Source organism: Lynx rufus, unplaced genomic scaffold (genome assembly GCF_022079265.1).
Source record: "Lynx rufus isolate CCGP_SWC_20201006 ecotype Redwood Valley unplaced genomic scaffold, mLynRuf1.p SCAF_10, whole genome shotgun sequence".
Classification (NCBI taxonomy): Eukaryota; Metazoa; Chordata; class Mammalia; order Carnivora; family Felidae; genus Lynx; species Lynx rufus.
In genome coordinates, this window is record NW_025814824.1 from 9037821 (window position 1) to 9061420 (window position 23600).

At 44.9% G+C, this 23600-nt stretch overlaps 1 protein-coding gene across 5 annotated transcripts in view; it reads right to left on the reverse strand.

Annotated features, from left to right (window-relative positions):
- Positions 1-23600, reverse strand: part of SMARCA2 (SWI/SNF related, matrix associated, actin dependent regulator of chromatin, subfamily a, member 2) — a 179787-nt gene that overhangs the window by 11947 nt on the left and 144240 nt on the right. For 4 of the 5 annotated variants that reach the window (XM_047101535.1, XM_047101561.1, XM_047101551.1 and 1 more), the window contains exons 29-32: positions 17373-17426; positions 7906-8011; positions 7329-7430; positions 4256-4388 (exon numbers count right to left, since the gene is read on the reverse strand). In XM_047101535.1, coding sequence (XP_046957491.1) covers positions 4256-4388; positions 7329-7430; positions 7906-8011; positions 17373-17426 — 395 coding nt within the window. The remainder of the gene's footprint in view (positions 1-4255; positions 4389-7328; positions 7431-7905; positions 8012-17372; positions 17427-23600) is intronic. The other variant, XM_047101568.1, reaches the window with a different exon arrangement.

Genomic DNA, 23600 nt, shown 5'->3' on the forward strand with positions numbered 1-23600 from the left:
GGCATTTTTCACAGAAATAGAACAAATTTCTATTTGTTCTAAAATTTGTGTGACGCCTCAAACAATCCAGAGTAGCCAAAGCAATCTTGAGAAAACAAAGCTGGAGGTATCACACTCCTTGATTTCAAACTATATTACAGAGCTAAAGCAATCAAAACAGTATGGTATTGGCATTAAAAACAGACATATAGATCAATGGAACAGCATAGACAGCCCAGAAGTGAAGCACACACATGGTCACTTTACAACAAAGGAGCCAAGAAGGTACAACAGTGAAGGGCCAGTCTCTTCAGTAACGGTGTTGGGAAATCCAGACAGCCACATGCAGAAAAATGAAACGGGATCACTATCTCACACCATACAAATATCACATAACAAGAATTATCTCAATGAAGATAAAAGACTTGAAAGCATAAGACCTGAAACCATCAAACTCCTGGAAGAAAACATAGGCAGGAAGCTCCTTGACATTTGTCTTGACTTTATGGTGTTAGGTCCGAGAACTCATTGCCAACAAAAGCAAAAATAAACACGTGTGGCTACATCAGATGAAAAAGCTTCTGCACAGCAAAAGAAACTATCCGCAAAATGAAAAAGGGGCCTAGTGAATGGGAGAAAGTGTGTGCAAATCTTATCCCTTCAGGAGTTCATATTCAGAATATGAAAGATCTTCTACAACTCAATAGCAAAACAATCCAATTAAAAAAAACGGGTAAATAATTTGAACAGACATTTTCCCAAAGACATATACAGATGGCCAAGAAGTACACGAAGAGGTGCTCAATATCACTCATCACCAAGGAAATGTGGATCAAAACCACAAAGACCTATCACCTCACACCTCTTAAAAGGGCCGCTATGCCAAAGACCAGAAGTAAAAAGTGTTGGTGAGGATGCAGAGAAAAGGGGACCCTCGTACCCTGTTGGTAAGAATGTAAATTTGTGTAGTCACTATGGAAAACTGTATAGAGGTTCCTCACAAACTAAAAACAGACCTTATTATTTGGCATTCCCACCTGTGGAGTTTACATGAAGAAAATGACACTAAATCGAAAAGATGTGTGAACCCCCACGTTCATTGTGGCATGACTCATAGTCAGGATTTGAAATAACCTAAGTGTCCACCGATGGGTGAATAAAGGAAATGTGTGTGTGTGTAGTGAACTATTATTCAGCCATAAAAATTTTTCCATTTGTCACAACATGGATGGACCCAGAGGGCATTATACGAAGTAAAATAAGGAAGATAAATACTCTATGATCTTACTTAAATGTAAATTCCTAAAAAGAAAACCAAAACACTCCCCGAGGCTGGTTGCCAGAGGTAGGGGCTGGAGGGTGACTGACTGAAAGGGGTTGAAAGGTACAATTTCCAGGTTTGAAACAAGTTAAGTCAGGAGTATAGAATGGTGACTGTAATTGATAATACTATGTATGTGACATTTGCTAAGAAAGTAGATCTTGTATGTTCTCAGCAAAAGAAAACATTTGTAACTATTTGTGGTGATGGATCTATTTTTTTTTTAAGTTTTTAAAATTTGAGAGACAGAGAAAGCAAGTCAGGGAGGGGCAGAGAGGAAGGGAGGGAGAGAATCCCAAGCAGAGTCCGTGCTGTCAGCTCGGAGCCCGGTGCAGGGCTCGAACCCATGAACAGGGAGATCATGACCTGAGCTGAAACCAAGAGCTGGAAGCTTAACTGACTGAGCCACCCAGGCGCCCCTGTGGTGATGGATATTAACCAGACTTAGTGTGGTGATCGTTTTACAATATATACAAATATGGAATCCTTACATTGTACACCTGAAACTAACATGTCATTATATCTCAGTTAAAAAAAAAAAAGTACAAGAAGAGGCAGGAAAGAGGTCGAAAAGACACAGCATGAGAAGGATGCACGTGAAATGGGTTCTGGCCTCCAGTGAGGAACGCGGCCCATGAACACCCTGATTTCGGTCCAGAGAGACCCACAGCACACTGTGACCTCTAGAATTGTGAGGTCCTAATTACGCGTTGTGTTAAGCCACTCCATTTTGGTGATTTGTAAAAGCAGCCCTAGAAAGATAATACATCAAGTCTCCAGCGAGCTCTGAGAACCTCAACGGATGAGGCTAAGAGGGCAGATATTTGAAAACAGATTAGAAATGTGGCTCTAAAATCGGGAAAGATCTAGCTCGGGTAAGTTACGTAGACCTACATCATCAAACACTGGGATCTCAGAACTGGGGAATAATCACATGCAATTGAAAAACGTAAAATGAGTAGGAGGCAGAATCACTGAAGAGAATGTCATGGAGAAGGGATGTGGGTGTGGGGACACAACGCTGGCAAAGACAGGGGCCCCATTCTGTGGGGCAATAGGCATGAATCAGAGGTTTGAAGAATGTTTGCAGTGATTTTTGGGTAAAAACGTTCAGGACAGTGTTATTTAGAAGTGACATCGATATATTTTGTTCGCCTCATTAATGAATGTTAATGGATACTGCTGTTATTAAGACACTCACTGCTACTGGGAAATGTTCATAATACAGAAAAATTATGCTACAAAACAGTGTGCTGTGCTTTTCTAAAGAAAATATATGGAGAAAAAAAACTGAAAGGCCCATTCTCCAAATGTTAAATGTATATGGGGTAGCGGTATTACACATTTTCCTTTCTTAAAAAAATATTTTCCAAGTTGTCTGTGCTAAGTTTGTTTTTTTTTTTTTAATTTTTTTTTCCAACGTTTATTTATTTTTGGGACAGAGAGAGACAGAGCATGAACGGGGGAGGGGCAGACAGAGAGGGAGACAAAGAATTGGAAACAGGCTCCAGGCTCTGAGCCATCAGCCCAGAGCCTGACGCGGGGCTCGAACTCCCAGACCGCGAGATCGTGACCTGGCTGAAGTCGGACGCTTAACCGACTGCGCCACCCAGGCACCCCTAAGTTTGTAATGAAGAACAAATCTAATAAAAAAAAAAAAAAAACTTCTGAAGTATACCTGTACTGTTTTAGACAGAAGACCGTATATGGCGGAGATTAATTACTTGGAGAGGAGGAGGTAGGGGGTGAGAACATACTTAGGTAATCAATTTAGACTTTTGAAGGCACCTGGGAGGAAGCTTCCACAAAAGAGGTATTTGCCTTGGGTGCAAAATTTCTGAGTGGATAAAGAAGATGTGATACACACACACAGGAATATTACTCAGCCATAAAAAATAAATGTCATTTGCCATGACATGGATGGAGCTAGAGAGTATTAGGCTAAATTAAGTCAGAGAAAGACAAATACCATATGATGTCATTCATATGCGGAATTTAAGAAACAAACACAAAAATAAAACAAAGGAAAAAGACAAACCAAGAAACAGACTCTTAACTACAGAGAACAAACTGATCCCCCAGAGGGGATGTGGTGGGGGGGGCAGCAGATAGGGAAATAGATGATGGGGATTACAGCACACACTTACCATGAAGAGGACTGAAAAAGGTAGAGAATTATTGAATCCCTGTATTGTACACCCGAAACTCACAGAACACTGTATGTTAACTTTTCTGGAGTTAAATTTCAAAACTTAAAACAATTTCTGAAGGCACTGAAACTAAGCAATTGAGATAAACATACTAATGCAGTGTTTGAAATACTTGAGGCTAATGCCAAAAAAACCCATGATGAACAAAATATCAAAATTTTAAAGGCAGATCAGTACTGGATCCATGACGGATAAAATGGACCCCATTTCCAACTCACTTTGACAATTATTTTCTAAGACAAGGATTCTCACAGTGTGTTCCTGAGCCCCCACAGCATCAGGGTTTCCCGGGAAAGTGTCAGAAATGCTCTCTCTTGAGCCCAACACACAGGTTACAGAATCAGAAACTCGAGGGAGAGCAGGGATGCCTAGAAATCAACGCTCCATCAGTCCTTCCGGGCTAGGGAGCCTCTGTGTTCCATAACAGACAGGTGTCATTAACAGCTATGTTGGTAGAAAATGTGTATCACACTCATTTTCCAAGACAACATTCAGCGAGTGTTTGCTACGAGTCTGGCTATATGCTAGGCTCTCTGCATGCATTGGGGATGTTTCTCATACCTCGGTTTTATAGGGAAGAACACTGACCTTGATCAGGGTTAAGTACACTGCCTGAGGTTGCCCAGCAAGGACACAAGAGACCACAGAATGGCGGACTCGAACATCTGTTTTGTTAGCATCTGTGGAAATGTCTCTGCAGGTGGCGAGAGGCACAAAAATGGAAGAAACACATGCCTGGGCTTACCCTCTGACTCGGACTCCTCTTCATCTTCCTCCTCCTCCTCTTCGTTGCTGTCGTCCTCACTCTCTTCCTCTTTGGCAATTTTCTGCCGAGCGCTCTTAAACACAGACTGTAAGACGATCGAGTCTTCATAGATCTAAAGGGTCACAGGGGCACCGGTTACAAACACAAGCTGAGGACTCAGTATCACAGCCACAGTCTCTTCGTCAAGGCACACACCCGCTTTGCTGTACGTGAATCCTATTAGAAACATCAGTGTTAGCTTTTATGCCTGCGGGAAACCCAACAGGAAAACGCTGAACTCTACTATAGACACACATATTCTTACGGAAAAAGAGTCTACTTGTGGTTGAAATTGTGTGCGTACGTGTGCATACCTACTTAGGGAAGGGTAGACTTGCGTAAGATATCCTCACAACTGTGGCAACACAGAACACTTACAAAACTTCCATTTGTTCCTTGAAGTGTTGTGTCGAATGCTGTGGTAACACAACCTTGTCTAGAATGCAGATCCCCTAACAAAATGGAGGAAGTTGTTCTTTATTACTGGCTTATCAGTACTGGCCATGACTATTCCAATCAATACCTCACTTTCAGTGTATGCACAGACCTGAGCACAGCCCTGTGCGGTAGCTGCTGAGCTCTGAAGCTCAAACATGGTCCTTTTACTCCAAAAATGAAAAATTCAAGTACCATACGATCCAGCAATCCCACCTCTGGGTATATGTCCAGAAGAATTGAGAGCAAAGTCTTAAAGAGAGATTTGTACTCACATGTTTACAGCACCTTTATTCGTAACAGCCAGGAGGTGGAAACAAGTCAGGTGTCCATCAGTGGATTGACGGACAAATAAAATGCAGTACAGAAGGAAAATGGGGTATTATTCAGCATTAAGACAGAAGGAAATCCTTTCATATGCTAAAACCTGGATGAGCCTTGGGAACATAGCCCTGACTGAAATAAGCCAGTCTGAAAAGGACAAATACCGTCTGATTCACTTACATGACACATCTAAAGTAGTCAAATTTGTAGCAACACAAAGTGGAACAGTGGTTCCCAGGGACAGGGGAGCGGTCAATGGGGTGGTGTTTCACGGGTAGGGGGTTTCGGCTTCACCAAAGAGTTCTGGAAATCTGTTGCACAACAATGAGAACATCCTTAACACTACTGAACTGCACACTTAAAAACAGTGAAAACGATACATTTTAGGTGTTTTGCCAAATTAAAAAAAAAATATGGAAGCCAATGGCCTTGGACTCTAGATCTAGAACATAATCCTTTTTGGTGAGAAGCCAAACACTCGCTAAGGTGACTGGGAGAGCCACAGTGAGCCCCAGAGGTAGTACAAGGGAAGAAATGATGGGGAGAGGCTCTGAGGTGGGGCCACTGGGGGTAGAATTTGCCAGAAATCAGAATGCAGCTAGATATGCACAGGTGAGGAGGATTCCATCAGGGCTGAGAAGGGAGGGGGCTATTTAGGGAAAGACAGCAAGTGAGAAAGGTGGGGAGGCAAGAATATGATACACGTGGGATTGCACCAAGCAAGGTCATTTCCTAGTGGTGACAGTGAACTGCCTATGCAAGATGTTGCGGTCTTGTGACCACATAAAGGGCACACGGGCTCTCTCTCCCTGTCCTATTTCTTACGGCAGCACGTGCATCCGGGTTTGTGTTCATGGGGCATCCGGGTGTGTGTTCATGGGGCAGGTGTGACTGGACCACGAACTAACTGCTTAGCCTGAAAAGCAGCAGAGACAGAGGCTATAGTGTGAGGGTAGGGTACGACTTTGGAAAGCAGCCTATGGAGATTCAATTCCTTCTAGAATCTAATAGCACATGGTGGGAAGTAGATGGGCAGGAAAAGGAGCTGGTGAGAGAGTGAGCCACTTGTTTCCAGGATGGACGGAGAAGGAAGCCGGCCAAGAGACCATTTAGGACTTTAGTTCACGTGTGAGACAGGGCGGCTGTGGCACCAGAGGGGGACCGGAGGCACAGCACCACGCTGCCCAAGTCCAGTATGACGAACCCAAAAGTCCATCCAGCGACTGCAAGGGGTCATTCACAGGAAGACATCCTTGTCGACTCCTGCTTATTACCCTCTCTGCCCTGGTTTCCATGTGAGCCTTCTTTCAAGAGGGTCCGGATTGCAGAAGGCCTGCTTTCAAGAACTACTGCTGAGGTCGGCCATGACTTACCGCCGTTAACCTGGAAACGCACAGTCTTTTCCTAAAAGGCATAAAAGGCCCATGCGAGGGTCCTCTTGTTCCCCAGTTTCATGATTGGAATGGACATAAAAGATTTTAAAAACAAGATCAGGAGAGAAGCTCAAGGAACTGAATGGTGGCTTAACACTGTACCAGTTGGCAGGCACACTGACTTCTCCTCTCTTCATCATGATACAAGAGCATTAGCAGAAATACAGACAGGGGAAAAGGGGGTGCTTACAAAAGGGGAGCGGAATTGAGGTATAATTCCCGTGAGAGGATCCTCTCGCCAGTTATTTTAATCAGCTGAGTATCACTGACTCGTATACTTTAAGACTTGCTAATAGTAAGAAAGGGGACTTCTTCACTGCGGTTGGTTTGATAAGCATGTTCTGTAAGCAATTAAAGGCAATGGTTCTTTTTTCTACGTGTATCCTTTTTTGTCCGTCTGCTTTAAATCAAAGTATTTTCATTTCCTGACGTACGGTTACGGTCAGAAAAATGAAGGTGAAGTATAATCAAGTGCACAGTCTCTACAAAAGCAGAAAACCATACCTCTAGCCTTGAAGCATTATGCTAAGTGATTTCCTTGAATTCCAACCCCAATTAGAAGCCAAGCCTTGAAGGGAAAGCATAAATAGGAGCTATAGCACAGCTATGATACAGAGGCTGTCCTTAATTTGAAAGAGCCAAAGCCTCAATTTATTTACATACTCGCGTACGATATAGGCTTTTATTTCTCATTTTTGATTCTGCACCCCCTGGCGGGGGGGAGTAGCAGTGGTTCAAATAGTAGAAAATGAAATAGATCACTTAAAAGCACATAAGCACATCGAAGGCGAAAAGTTTTTCAGGCAACCAAAGACACATACCTGAGATCCCTCCAAGTTGAACGTCTGAGCGTTGTGACAGAGAAGCATGACATCTTTCTCCAGGTCACCCAGGCTCCGGTATTTGTGATTACGAATCCTCTCCTAATGCAGGTTTTGGATAAAATTGAGGTTAATGAAGAGGAAGGGGGGAAAAAATGCAAAAATCATTACTTGGTCCAAAAAAGCCTGATTTGCCTCCCTTGTCTTCATAACCGCCCTGCCAGGGATGTGGGGCTACACAACTCTAGGGGGCGCTGTTCACAGAGGCCACCCTCCCACGGGGATTCCTTCTTGCAAGGGGGAAGGAGCCGCCCAGATTGGGGGGAGGAGTCTGAAACTTCTGAAGTAAAATGCAACCGAATACACTATGGGCTCGTGACACGATGAAGTCACATACATGTCAAGGCCCAAGGATATATCCCAACTGTTCTAGGGACAAGCCCTAGATGGAGGAGTTGGGGCCGGGGGTGGAGGCCCACGGTGGTCAGACAGGATGCCACTGCCAACCCCTGACTGTAATCATTTCAATGAATTTACCTTTTTCTTTTTTTATAAAGTTTGTAAACAAAATATCTACCTTTATTTTTTTGAAATCCACCGGCTTCCTAATTAATTCATAGTATTCTGGTAACTCTTTCCTTGAAGGTAACTGAATGAAGACTTCACTGAGCTGCCGCCCTGAACTGTAAGGTTGGGGGGGAAACAAACAAAACCATATCCGGTCACGTACTACCAAGAAAAGCTTTTATTTCAGAAAATGTCAAAAACAAAACAAAACAAAACAAAACAAAACAAAACTGCATCCCACGTATTATAGACAAGGGGCCCCTTAAATCCAGGAAAAATCCCACAACTAGAGATTAATGCTCCTTGTGCTAACTCCGAAATCACATTAAAATGCCATTAGATCCCCACTCTGTCACACATGATATGCGATGTCCACTGTGAGTTCCTCTTTCAGAGTGAACAGATCTCTGTTTTGATAGAAACATTTAAAAGTGTCCTATTCAACCAACCACTCCATTTTTTTAATGAATAATAATTGAGTTGGCAAGAAAAAAAATTACAATGGCTTTATTTCCACACTCCTTTGTCTTCAAACTCCCTGTATATTCAGAAAATAGTATGTTAGAATATGACTCTGGAAACTCAAATGAAAAGCTTTTGTGTCGCTTTCTTTTCTGTGTTATTCCTTTTACAGTGTTTTACATACTGTGAACCACGCATACCTTTATTATTATTTGCCAGAGGAACCCCTTCATCTTGCCTAACTGCGCTTCTGTGCATATGGCCATTTGGTCAGAAAAGAACAAACATATTTAGCAAGCGCGGATAACCTCGTGTTTCTGGGATTAGTGCAGGACCCGCCCTCAAATTCATGGTAGCTTTATTTCACAGCAAATTTAATAGCAACAAATGCTTAGTAATTTACAACTTTGAAAAACAGCTTATAAGGCACTATAAGCTTCAACATCACTTAATACTGGAAGCAGACATGAGTGAAGGAACGAAGATATTCACAATTTAGGTTCAAGATTCTAATATCTGGCTTTGGCCTATCCAGATCGATGGTAGCTTGTGAGGTATGGTATGGTCATTTTTCAACAAAATCTTGCCTCCCTTACGATGCAGTCTCTACTTCCTTTGTGAAGGCAGGAATACAAAAATAAATAAATAAATAAATAGACAGAAATCACTACCATGCACATTTCGGAAGGGGATTCCAGGAGTGTGGCAGAATGCTGTGCCTAAGAATGAGTGACAATATGCTGTTTTAATCCATACTCCCAGTTGTATAATTAAAAAATATTCATAATGACAGTTATCATAAAAAAGGCATGCGCAGTAACTCAAAGGGTTGCTTAGCAACCAGTGGGGAAAATGCTGAAGTGCAAAGGGGCCTGCATAAATTAACCGAAAATCCGCTGTCAAAGGAATGGGCGAGTTTTTCTATCATACGGGGGGGGGGGGGGGGGGCGGGGGGGGGCTCTGTTTTATTTTTTTAAAATATATACATGGGCCTCATGAATATGGAAATCAGGGGGCACACGCCAGAGGTTGAAGAAGACTGCAGTTTAACAGGGAATTAGATTTTTAGGTTATCGTGGGAAGAGCCAAGGAGTTTCTCCCACCCCACAGCCGCCCTGACCCCCCTTTCCCCAGGCTGATAAATCTATTTGTACCTCCATAAATTATACCAGCAAAATATGACAAAAAGTAGTTTATTTATGGTCACCTTCAACATAGGGCCACAATTCCTGGTTTGTTCTTTTCCTCCCATTCTGAGATTTATACACACAAACGTTTTACCTGTTTGAAAAGAAGTATCTGAAAGGAAATTTATTAGCTATCGGTTTTTCTATTTCTATCCGTGTCTTCTCAACAAAGAGTCAGACCTCCTTGTAATCTCAGATTTAACACCTGACCCTCAATGACATCTTCACGATGTCATTTTCGACACTGCCAACAGATGGTGTCATTTTTCTATTGATGGATTACAAGGACATCTTTGCTTTGTACACCTGTGATGCACAGACCCTTGATTTCAGCAGGGCTCTCGGTGAAATAAGAAATAAGCTGTTTGCACCAAGAACGTGATAAAGGGCTTTCCAGCAGGGGCAAAATGGCCAAAACAATCTTGGTCTGATGTCTCTGTCTTTAGTCGGGTTGTGGGAATTCTAGACCCTGTCACGAGACAAGTCCAGAATTATCTGTGCTCCTAAAGGAGAGAGCTGAAAATTCTGAGACTCTGAAAAATCAGACAAATTTCTTCTGTTGATATGGTTTCAAAAGTTAACGCTCACTCAATATTCTGGTCCTATTTCCTTTTTTCCCCTCTGCCTAAGAACAAGGGAGCAATGGGGCAAATGGAAGATCTGGAAGCTACTGAAAAAGACCTCTAATGGTATGTTGGTTGGATCATCATACAAACATGTCAGTCCTCCTCAGCTCTGTATTGATGACCGGACTCTTCTATTCAGGACAGTACCTTTCCTGTGTGCCCATAAAGACCATGGTCAACCCCCCCCCCCACGTGATTACTAATTCCCAGGCTCCATGCCTCCAATCGTACTTCAAGATCAAGAACCCATTTTCCATAAAAACTGAAGATACTCGCACTGCCAAGCTAACCCTTGGTGCCTCACTGCCCAGAACTTAATTCCCCTATGTATTTTTTTTTCTTTTTTCCAAAGAGGGTGGGAACATCGTACATGCAGTTAAAAGCCTTTCCCATTCCTGTTGGTACCAGGGGTTCTGATGGCCAGCTTGGGCGGGAATGTCAGGAAGACATCTGGCTTTGTATGACCTAGAGAATGCACGGATGTAGGAGAACCACATGTTGACAGATCACTACGGTAACTTATTTTTTCCTAAATTAAAGGTTAAAAAAAAAAGTAAATGAAAAAGGAAGTGAGACAGTCTGACAAGAGTTTTGAATTCTTGGCATTTCTTTCTCAAACTTAAGCTGAGCAAAGGCTTTTTCAATATACCTTTTCAAGTGCCTTTTTTTTTTTTTTTTCCAGTGCTGGAAAATTTTGTGTGTGTGTGTTTTTAAAGTACAGAACAATGGACTAATTGTACAATGGCTTGCAGAAGGTGTTCTGTTTCTGTTGAAATGCTTAACCTATCCCCCAAGGTATTTTCCATGATGTCATTTTATATAGTTTAAGGCCTAAGTATGAATCGTCGGCTGGAAGTGTGCAGCTTCCCCAAGACAAAAGGGATATAGCCGCTGCCCTCCCCCAAAAGAGGGATCCACTGAGGGTCCGCGATTTCAGATCTATTTCATACACTGATCCGTCAAGGAACAAGAAACGTGAGAAGGCAGAGCGTGGGTGGCGGAGGGATAGGGCTACAAGGGGACGCAGGGCAAGCACAGCTCTCTCCAGAGGTGACCGGACAGGGGGGCACGTGAGCGTGATGTGTGACACAGAAAGGCCCTGTGTGCCGCCATGTAAATGCGGCTGTGCAAACCCTGCATGTACTGCTGATAGGTGTGCGCATTACACGTGGATACACGAGCATACGACGGGGGCTCCCGTGGCCGTGGGGCTTCACGTGGGAACCAGTTTCTCTCCCATCACATCCGCAAACCAGAGGGCACTGCTTTCCCGTCTGTACTACCAGGACCCTAAAATGGTGACTGCAAACATTAGGAACCTCTGGTTACATTTTAGGCGTAGCCTCCCTGGAAGAGTACAGAAGACTAACATTGCTAAGAAGCCTACTGCTTTAAAACGCCGGCTGTTCTGGTTCCCCACAAACCCCAACTAGGAAGATCAGGTATTGGGCAAGAGGTTTTTTGGTTTTGGTTTTAGTGTGTTTGTTTTTTGTTTTTGTTTTTTGCTGTTTTATGATTTTCTTTTCTTCTGCCCAGGTTGCTGTGTTGACAAGCATGGATTAATGGACACTTGTGAAAAAAAAAAAAAAGAATTTAGCTCATGTCGAAACGGCCACATTTTTGCATTTGTTAACTAAATAAAACCTCTCTTGCCCCCATTAAAGAAGTGATGTCATGATTTAAAATACCCACTTGGAAGGATTTTACAAAAAAAAAAAAAAAGTTACTATAGTCCTCAAGTATTCAAACACAGGAAATCTTTTGGGAAGAGAACTTTAAAACTGGGTCAACATTGGAGGGTAGTAGGTGAAAGCATGCTGTTGCTTTTCAGGGTCAGATTCCTGGGAGGTTTAAAACAAACCACTTAACAATGCACCTGAAGGGGACAGCACCCTACTTTCCCAGGGAGCCCTTGGACACCTGGGCCAGGCACAAAACAGGTATGACAATTACTTGTGCTCCGTGTTCACTACTGAGGTCTCTCACCTGAGTCTTACTGAGTACTGACTGAGAATTCCCAACAAGCTTGGAAATCTGAAGAATACAGGAGGTTATGGCAACACAGAATGGGATGACGGTAGACTTGCTTTTGGTAATGGCGGTGGTAGCCGTTAAAAATCACCCCAAAGGGTAGCGTTAGGACCGTAGATATAGGATGTGCCTGAGTTACCAACAAAAATAAGGTTACATCAGGTTAATGCAAGGTAAATGACCGGATGTTAGCAGCAGTCTATAAAGGGCTCACGCAGCTCAGTAAAAACAGCAAGGCTTTATCAAGAAGCTTAAATGCTCCGGTGCTTGAGAGGCTCAGTCTTGATTTCGGCTCAGGTCCTGATCCTCGGGCTATGGGATCAAGCCCCCCATCAGGCTCCAAGCTGAGTGTGGAGCCTGCTTAATATCCTCTCTCTCCCTCTGCCCTTTTCCCTGGCTCACATGTGTATGCACTCTCTTAAAAAAATAAAAATAAAAGAGTCTTAAATACAGTTACACCATGGTACATGGTTCTACTTTTGGTAATCTATCCTAGGTGAATAAAATAATATATATGTAATACATAAGTATGTACATATAATAGTTGCATAAATGATGCTCATCACGGCATTATTTAAAGCGACTAATGTAACGCATCCAAAATGTTTACTGGGGAAAGGACAACAGAATGTTAGGGAGTCTAAAATTACGAATTTTAAGATTATGCCTTAAAGAAGGGAAAAATCCTTGTTGTGACCTTCAATAAAAAAATAAATAAAAGAACACAGGATATCAGACTGTAAATGCAGTACAATTGCAACTACATTTTTAAAAAGTCATAAACTTAAGGACCAGAAGGAGATATGCCAGAGCATAAATAAATATTAACAACAATGTCCTCTGATTCAACAAAATGAGGATTTACACGCTAATGTATTTTGGAACCATATCATCATCCATAAATAAAGTAGGTTTCACACACTTTTACTGGGTTACCTTCTTTGAAAACATGCTGTAAGTCAAAAATCTAATCTAATTTTTCCCAGAGAAATGGTATCTAAGAGGTATATGATCAGCTTTTATTTATAACACCATAAATAGCACATTTCACCAACTGGCACCATTTAATTCTACCTTATAAAGCCAAATAAAGAGAAAAGTAGAACAGAATAACTCCATAAAAATTTTAATATATCACAACCATCAGAATCTACTACCTTATTAAGGTCCAATTTATTTCTTCAGGTTTCTCTCCCTGAACTTATCACTAACAAATCAAAGGTGCTCATCAGGACGTGGGATTCTGAGATTATTACTTATCTGCATAGACAAGCATTTTGAGGAAACTTTGGGAGATTCTACCATCTATCACTGGACTCTTCTAGAAAGTGACTCAGGATGTCCAGTTGCTTTTCCCCTCGTACTCGCCTGACATTTCCTAAGAGCAGGTAGAAATATACAATTGTAACCGCGCACCTGTCCACCTGAGGCCTTGGTCTCTGATTATACCATCTCATCTTGTAGACCTGGACGTGACTCAAAGAATGCGTTCCTTTCCAAAGGCAGGGACCTACCTGCCCTTCCACTGAGTATTTTGTCCTCTGCTCCGTCCCTTTGTCTCTACTTGGTAATAGTGAAAACACTTCAAAGCTTTAGGCTGAAATGGGACCAAACTCAAAAGCACACAGCTTGGCAAGCAAACAAAATCAAATGCCTCCCACCTGAGCCTCCAGTCCCAAGTGTCATTTTGTTAAAGGGACAGGTTCAAGGGGACACCAGAGTGCTGCTTTGTCCTAAATGGCTGTTTTAGCAAATTCTTAAGAAAGACACGAATGAGGCAGACCTTGCCCCATGAATATGCAAGAACATCTATGCCCGATAGCTGCCATGTCTCAGAGCAATCTGTTTTACTAAAATGCCTGTAGAGTGGTTTTAAAGACAGTTTTATCAGACCATAAGAAAATCTATTTTGTTATTCCAGCTGGGACTCTTCCTCCTCCCTCAGAAAGAGGTCATTTATGCTGGTGCTGGAGTACAGCTCTGCGAGGCAGAGGCCCTGTGCTTCCCCGGTCAGACTGACCCTGGAGGCCTCAGGGAGGCCCCTGTGTGCCTTGGAAAGCAGACAGGCTAAGTTTATTTGCGGGCTGCCCACTTGTAAGTGGCTGAGAGAATCATGAAGTAAGTGTCGAGTTGCCGGGAGTGAAAGTATAAACATATAAAAGTATCAATATTTGTCATGAGGAAAAAATAAAGTACTGAAATCCATATTTCCCTGAGCAAACCCTCTCTGGACTAAATGCAACTTCTAAGCTCCAGTTCAGCGCTTCCCAAGGTGTGCTTCAGGGAATACAAGCTTAATGAGTTTTTAACGGTTCTCCCTGGAAAGGGGGTTTTTGTTGGTCAAAGGAGTTTGGGATACACTGGGATGAACGAAGTTCAACAGGTTACTTGACAAAAGACCTCTCAGAGCCTCTAAGTGCACTGAGGGTTCTCCAAGAGGCTATGGTACCGGAATTTGAGGACCCCAGTCTGGGGAGCATAATCCCAAACAATGCGCAAGGCTATGTACGACCTCACCAGGCTGCAACTGCACAGAATAAACTGTCTGCTCTGATGCTGAGCCCGAAGCGTCCGACACGGGGAACGCACGAGGAAAGGCTCTTCACCTCCAATGAATTTTTCTACAAATGTGTCCACTTGGTCACACTACCATTTTATGGCAATTTCGCCATCATCTAATTAGAGCTACTATAGGCAAAGGTGCTTCGGCCCGAGATCCACAGTCATAGCCTTCCTCCCCTATTCAAAGAAATGCAGCACGTCGGGTGCTGACGTTGCTAAAAATAAATTTCCTCTCTAAAAGAGCTTCTTGGCTGGTCCTGGAAGGATGGTCAATACTAGCAACATAATCACAACATCAAGGGCTGCGAAGAGCCATAGAGTGGGATCAGATTTCCTGGGATGGATGGAGTATGTGGGCTGGGTAGTCGCATGTGCACGCACACACACACACACGCACGTATGCATGCACGCACACGGTAGGTAGGTATGCACGCGGCACCCACGCACGTGCGCACGCAAGTGCGTCCTTTCCTCCTACCCACATTCCTGAGTGGCACCACGCGGACTCCCCACCACGGACAGAGATCCAAAGGCTGTCCGTGGGTTCTCCTCGCTCACACCTGCTCTGGAATCTTGTCAGTCACGTTCCCACCGCCCCCACGCGAGACCCCCATCGCCCGCACGGCGTGGTCCAGGCCTACTGGGATCACGTGGTCTCTAGAGGGGCCCACGTTTCCATATGGCCAGGGCTGCCCCCGCACGTGGGCCTGGGTGCCTCTGCCTCGCCCACCACCCCCACACTCTCCTCGGGGTTCCCACTAGGCCCACACAGAGACCTGATGCGTCCACCGCCCCCGCCCCCGCCCCATCCGTCCCCTCCCACCGTGTATACACACGCTGTATACTCCCACTGTGTCCATGTTCTTCCTTGATCGCTTTTTCCAACTAGGCTTTAAGGCGTTCCGTCTTAGTCATTTCTCCCCCACCTGCGACACTCGCACAGAGACAGACATGGAAAATGCTCAGCACTTCTTCTGAACGCACAAACACCACTTTCACCCTAACACAGCCTCTGAACAACACGCATCATAAACTCGGGGGCTTATGGGAAAGCACAGCATATGGGGCAGTAAGGGACAAGAAAGATGCCAGAGCCTGGAGGGAGGCAAGTGTCGAGCCCCTCCCCGTGGCTCTGGAAATTAGTTTAAATGTGTCTTCGGTGAAAACGTATTTATCTAGGTCCCAACTACATGCAGCCATATCCTCTCTGCAAAAAGGCCAGGCGTGACACTGGAGGTTTGCAATACCCTTTAACGTTGTGATTAATCCACTTTTCACGGTCACATGACCATTTTGATGTTAGAGAGGGAAAAGGAGCTTATGTCTGTCCTTGTTTCCTGGGTTGGGCGTCTAGCCACATGGTGCCATTTAGACCTTAAGGCCACCTCTTCATGTTGGGGGACGGGGTGGTGAAGGTGGAAACGTTTACCCAAGACGTTCCCGAATTTAAACGGACCAAACTAACGAAGTCAAGTTATTGCAATCCCAAAATGCAAATCCGGACCGCGTTCTTTCTCATAATGGCCAAAATGTAACATAATTCTTAACATCCTGCAGTTAACACATGATGGTTGGAGTGTCTGTCTGGCTTCTGGGATTGAACACTGTTTACCGAACACCAATAGGAATGATCAAAAATCAACCGTCTGGGACAACAGTTCTATCCCCACACAGACGCGGGTAGGCACGAATCACTCCCACGTTTAATCTCCTTACACACACAACTGGGGATCGGCATCCATTCTGGAATGCCGGATGGAGGAGGCTTCAGTGCTTCCTCCTGGCCCTAGACCGGATCCTACGCTAGTGGGGGAAAATGCCGTAAAGGACGTTGCAGGGTCAACCGACAAAAGGGCAATATGGCTGAGCAAGTGGCATACCCGTTTTTTTGTTTTTTTGTTTTTTTTTTTAAGTTCAAGCTGACAGAAAGACATCTTCAATGTAGGCCTAATCGTTCCTAACCCCGAGAAATCACGTACATCCCCCCCTTCCCTTTCACGACCAACGTCACCTCATTTGCAGGAAATGCCTACGAGAAAGAGCAGTTCTGTTTTCCACCTGCAGCAGCAGAAGCACGCAAAAGTCCAACAGACTGGCTTGGGACACTTAGGACCACGGGGCAGGCACACCCAGATGGCGCAGGCAGGGCGCAAACCCCGTGCACACCGGGGTTAACTCCAGAACGTCAGACACACTGTGTGCACGCACACATTTCTTCACACCCTGCAGGAGAGCCACGCAGCAGACGGGCTGTTCATGAAGCTTCTACAGCAAGGCAGCACGGAGTGAGGAGGCCCACGGATGTAAGACAGAAGCTGCCCGAGGGAGGGAGAAGCAAGAGAAACCCATCGGTGAGGGGAGGTGGGCAGGCAGGCCGGCAGGCGGCTCCCGACGGCCCTTCTAAGAAGGGCATTTACAGGACGGACACACCCCAACCTAAGAGCAGCACAAACAACTTCAAAAGCCATAGCTGGGGGGTTGGAATATCTGCCTCTCCGTCTCCCACCCCAAGTGGGTGTGTGGTCGGGAGGCTAGGGGAGCAATGGGCTGTTTGCTGTCCCGACGGATACCTGTATTCAGAGACAAGGGGATACAAGACAGATCCTGACCTGTTTCCTTCTATTTCCAACTGAGAATTACCGGGCACCTTCTCCACGTTACACCTGCGGTAGAGTAGAAAGAACACTGGAGTCAGAAGACCTGGGTTCGAGTCCCAGTCCGGCTCTTCCTCCTATGGTGGGTGACCTTGGGGGGATTCCTGTCACTTCTCCAAGCCTCAGACTGCTTACCTGCCCGCGTTGTCGACTCATAGGATTTTGGGGGGGGGGAACTACACAATGTTATGTGTGGAACCGCATTCTGACACACACACACACACACACACACACACACAGTTTTCGAGGAATGGAGAGAAAAGAAAAAACCTTTTTCGTGACGTCTCTGAGACATTTCCTGCTTCTCTTAAACGCGAACATGCCTGTTACTCCGGTTCCTGCTCCCTCTGCTCATGTTTGACGTGAGCATTAGGGTGCAGCTTCCGTGCGCTGCTCCAGAAGCAGCGGGGGGAAGTCAGGCAGCATTTGCAGGGGGTGGGGGAGCATGACCTTACCGGAGTGCTCTTACCATCCGAGGCGAGCCAGCTCCTCACGTGTGAATGAAACGGGCCTAGTACTTACCTCGGAAAGCGGGAGTGGAAACGGAACAGCACACTGCACGCTGCTGCAGCAGCCAGGCCTGATTTCTGCACGCCACCCAGGTAGCTGGCTCCGCCTCCCAGACCTCCCTTCTCTTCAAGTCAGTCATTTGGACTGGAAAGGACCATAAATGGCCACCTGAGGTCTCCGGCCCTTCTATGGGCCTCTAGAGAAGCCTCTTCCATTGAGAACTCTGAAACTGCTACCCTGGTGTCCTTTATGTGGCGGGAACCAGAGCAGCGGCCGGGTGTGAGAAATCGCAGGGAAAAAAAAAAAACTTCCATCCTGTCCAGACCTTCCTCTAGCATCCGCAGGCTGCGTGTGGCCGCTCATAAAATCCCTTCTCAGAGCCACTCCCACTCTTCAGAGGGCATGAGGCACCACACAAAGGGAACAGCATAAACCAAGAAGAAGTGGAAAAAAGGGGGGGGGGGCATTAGCTGCAATGTCTAAAATAAAAGGGAGAACAGGAAGGGACATGTTGGCAAACGAAGCTGGGAGGTCACTAAGGCCAGACTATGGAAGACTAGCTTTCCCTGCACTAAGAAGTTTGATCGCACTTGGGGAGGCAATGGGAAGCCATGCAAAGTTACACGACAGTGTGACAGTGAGCTACAGGCCCCGGAAAGGCAGGATGAGGGACAGATTGGAGGCAGGGGACACAGGCAGCACACAGCTGCCCCAGGCCGGGACTCCCATGACACGGTAAGGGCCTAGTGAAGAAGCATGTGGGGCGATGGAAGACGGAGTACCCGGGAGAGGTGCTGGGGTACGTGTCAAAGGAACTTTGTACCTGAGCGCGTATCAGAACGAAGGCACAGAATTGGGAACACTTTTCGTGCTGCTCATTTGGGACACTGGGTTGATGGTAATGTTAACCACGGGGATACAGAAGCCAAAACCAGACCACGTGGTCTCAGGACATGTCGTTAGGAAGGCAGAGAAACCTGGGAATGGTAAATACTCCCTCAGACATTTTACAGAGCATGCTGTAAATAATTCAGAGGACGACGGGCAAGGCGCTGCGAGCTGAAACTAACGAAGATTACAGTTCACAGGAGATGCGAGGCTCTGAACAAGAGAGGTCCCTGTAGGATCATTTCGGATGATTCGGATAAGGAGGGCAGGGGGACAGATCTACACGGGTCAGCCATCTGATCACCTTGGGGGAAGGAAGAAAGGTACACAATAGCCAAACAACCACAAAAAAAGAGTACAGGGACACGGATTTGGCTTTAAAAATACTGTTACTACAAATCTGTGTTGGTGAGACAATCCCAACAGTGGTGTGAACAGCCCGCCCTGGATCGAAGCCTCTGGAGGGTGATCAGTGTGGGAAGCACCTCCCCCCAGCCCCCCCCCACACACACACAGTAAATGCACATCAGGTCAAGCACTTGAGAGAAAACCTCAAAACCAGGCAACTAACTTACTTAACTTTCTTTCTTTCTTTCTTTCTTTCTGTCTTTCTCTCTCTCTCTCTCTCTCTCTCTCTTTCTTTCTTCTCTCTCTCTCTCTCTCTTTTTTTTAATGAGAGCCCATCCCTTCTGGAGAATGGATTGATGAGATGGGGACCTTCAAAACCAGCAGCTCGGCCTTACTCAACTTGAGGGCTATGCCACACCCAACTTCAGCATGTAAAGGAATTAAACGGTACATTTAGTCCTAAGGCTTGCGGTCTACCCTGTCCTTGGAAAGGAGCTGAAATGTAAAGGAATGGCACACTGGCTCTCCTTTCCCAGGTTAAATGTCTTTATAATGATAGTTTTTTGTTCTTCTAAAAAGTGACCCTACACAAGAACTAATGTCATCGTGCCCTCGTGTAAGAGGCTCACATGACCCCCTGCTTCCCTGAATTCTCCTGGCTGGCCACCTCCTTCCTGGAAGGAAGACTGTCTACCTCCTCCAATGCATGCACCGTGAGCAAGAGGCGGGGAGTACTATGAGTTTTTTTGTTTTTGTTTTGTTTTTTGGCTTTTTACCCTCTGGCCCTGTTCTGCAGTACAGGGCTGGAAATACAGGAGGGATGCCATAAATATTTCCGGGATGAATAAATGATTTTCTACAATGTGAGCTGAAATTCAGAACAAGCCAAGACCTTCCACCGCTCTCAGACCTATCAGGAAGGATTCTGCAAATTCAGGTCAAGAAGATGACAGTCCGTCTTTAGGGAGGACAGCAGAGCCTCAACAGGGCCAGGGAGGAAGCAGCCCAGTGGTCACCAGCCCTACCCCCATCACCTCACTGTGGGCCAGGGTTGTGTCCACCCATCAGACCAGCCAGGCAGGTTTCTTCCGCCTCGCCCACTTCTTCCCTGTGTCCATCCGCAAAGCTGGACGTCAAGTCCCAACCCTCTGCAGACAGCGAGGCGGGTCATCGTAGAATGCTCCTGCCACAGTCTTCAGACAATTGTCAGGGAGGGAAGAGAGGACACAACCTCACCTTCCATTTCCAGATTCTTCAGGGATGAGGACAATGCTCAGATTTGAAAAGTCAGGCGCAACAAACGTTGAACAAAAGCCACCGACGGACAGGACTGTCGACCAGGCGTAAGAAGGTGCTTCACGTGAGTTCAAGTATCCAGTTGCAAACTAATTACATCCTGAAGCACTGTGCAGATTGCTTCTAGTAACGTTTCAGAAATCACAACGAACAGAAGTGGAGTCAGAAGATGAGAGATAAGAGCCAGCGTTCCCATGTCAAAATGAACAAGGAGACTTGAGATTGCTAAGCTTGATGAGGACCCTCCATAAAAAGTTAGAGGAAATTATTCAGATGCCACGGGGCTATTTAGAGAAGATAAATAATATCATTTAAGTACTAGTAGGGGGTCTCTTAGAAAAAGTCATGGCAAGCTAACCTCATTTTATTCTTTCGGCGGGGTTTCTAGGTGGATAGATTGGAGAGGCCACAAATGTGGTATCTCTTGGCTTCAACCTTTCTTGATAACCTTGAGAAAGGACAGACAGAGTGGGGGACACGACGGCGCAGTCCTGTGACACTACAGACGGCTAATCAACTTTAAGGATTGCTATTTAGGGGCTCCTGGGTGGCTCAGTCGGTTAAGTGTCCAACTTTGGCTCAGGTAATGATCTCGCGGTTCATGAGTTCAAGCCCTGCGTCAGGCTCTGTGCTGACAGCTCGGAGCCTGCTTTGGATTCTGTGTCTCCCTCTCTCTCTGCCCCTCCCCCGCTTGTGCTTTGTTTCTCTCTCTCTCTCTCTCAAAAATAAACATTAAAAAATATATTTTTTTTAAAAAAAAGGATTAATGGTTAATACATTTATGTCAACCTGAAGTGATTTTCAGGTGCACATGACAGAGATCTGTCCTTTGCCTTTTAGACAGCTTATAGCAAATCTGATGGAAAAAACAACAACAACAAAACAAAAATACAAAAAAAAACCCCACAAAACAAAAAACCCGAAATGATTTACACAAGGAAACATGATTTTTTAAAAAGGCATAAAAATGATGTTATAATAGTAGACTGGAAAAATGGGACAAGAATCTGTTAAATGGAGCTGCATAAGGGAAAGAATGAAGTCGGTACATACAGGTTCAAAAAAATCGAGCGCTTAGTTGACATCTAACCTTGGCAATATTCAAGGGAAGAAAGAGCTTTCTACACGTTTTGGGGCAAGGGAGCTTTCCCATGTTCATGTGTCAGAGCTGTTGGAAGAAGTTAAGGCACTCTTGAGGCAGGGTAACAGAATTTTGGTATCCAGACCAGGGAAGCTCACTGCCCCGCAATTAGCCATCAGAATACCTTTGGAGGTATGGGTGCCCTATTCTAAATGGGACACTAAGAAAGTAAGATGTGCCTAAGGAAGGGGACCAGGATGGTGTAGGTCTAGACAGCACTCTGAGAGCAAAGGGAGGTGTGTCAGCCGCAAGGAGAATGGCCTGAGGTGGATAGCCGTGCCCAAAGGACACTGCTCGGAATGCGGACGGACATACTCTCTGAACGTCCAAGTAGAACACCCAGAAGTCAGAAGGGCTGAATCCTATAGGAAACGATTGTTGTGCTTACAGCTGCACGTCAGTGTCGTTAACTGCCCCCTGACACAGCGCACTAACTCTCGGGAGGGTCCATACTGCTGGATGGCAGTCTGTCAAAGATGGTGAGGGGGGCACATCTGAGTTGTGGGAAGGTGAGCCAGGGAGAGCGAGGACCCCGAATCCCTCTAGACCTTTCCATTATCCAAGTAATTACGAGCCACGTCTCTAGACTCGGGATGGCTCTCCCAGCCCCTACCCTTCACTATCTTATTCTAGATCTCATCCTAGGGGTAATTTTAAAGGGTAAGGATGCAAACTGGGATGGATCCTTTTTCTAAAGGAATAGCATCTTAGGTTAAATAGTACATAATGTTAGAACAGGATTCTTAAAAGCCTCCGATAGAAACAGAAAACAAGGCTTATCATAGCAAGTCAAAACAAAGCCTTCTAACACTACTTGATTTGGGGAATGAAAATAGTAGGAATGAGCTATAGCTGACCAGTTCTAACTTTAAATAGCAATTACTGCAGAAGGATTTTACATTTGTGAAACACACAAAATTACTGGCTCTTTGGGGTCACATTTTAAAAAGTATCCTCCTTAAAAAAAAAAAAAAAAAAAGCCTGGCACTGAAAACAAAGGCAATAAATAGATGCTTAAATTATCCTAGTTCTTCATAAAAAAGAAAGATACATCTGTCCCAGAATCATGCAAGAACTTTGAAAAAACTGTCTCATGAGAGCTAATTAATTCTTATATATCAGTTAAATATAGATGGCAATTCTTACCTAATACACCGCTAATCTGTACAACTGTCAGAACCCTAACACTTGAGGTAAGGGGAGGGAAGTTAGTACAGGTGGTATTTCTTGCACAGGTAGGCTGAGTTACTATATTAGTAGCTGACTTTAACCGTACAAAAATCTCAGCACATGGAGGGGTAGGTACATTTCCCAGCAGTATTTTTCTAACACCAACAAAAATATAACAATGTATCCAATTAAGGCCCTCCTAATTTGAGCACCTCCTACTTGAGCACCAAGTTTGGGAAGAGAAATAAAACACAGAAATATTCACAATAAGTGCTTTTTTTTTTCTAGACTACTAACACGAAATATACATGAAACATGCAGCAATGGGAAAGGGGCCCATACTCTCCAGAACGGACCTAAATGTGGGGGCTAACAGAACGGGCCTTAAGAGGGTACTTTGCAAGGAAGAGTTAAATAAATACATTGAAACCAGAGAAAACAGGAGGAAGAAAGTACTCGGTGTCTGAATGCTAAAATATTTAAATATTCTTTCCCTACAATACAACCAAAGACATGTTCGATAATCAGTCCCAGTGAAACTGTGTTTTCTGTTTTTGGAGGGTGTGAGGGGACAGAAAGGATAGAAAACGTATTAGCAAGGACGCTTACTTTCAAGTGCTCAGAGCTCCATTTACCCACCTGATGAGCTAAAAGTAGTCTGAAAGGCTGATTATTAATAATTAAACGACTCAGCAAGCAAGCTTGGCCTGCATTAACTCCTCCAACTCGCCTGACGCCTCTGGAGGCAGGTACGGTAATCATTCCATTTTGTGGATGGCGAAAGTGAGGCTCAGAGGGGTTAAGGAAGTCGCCCGAGCGCCCCACAGGTA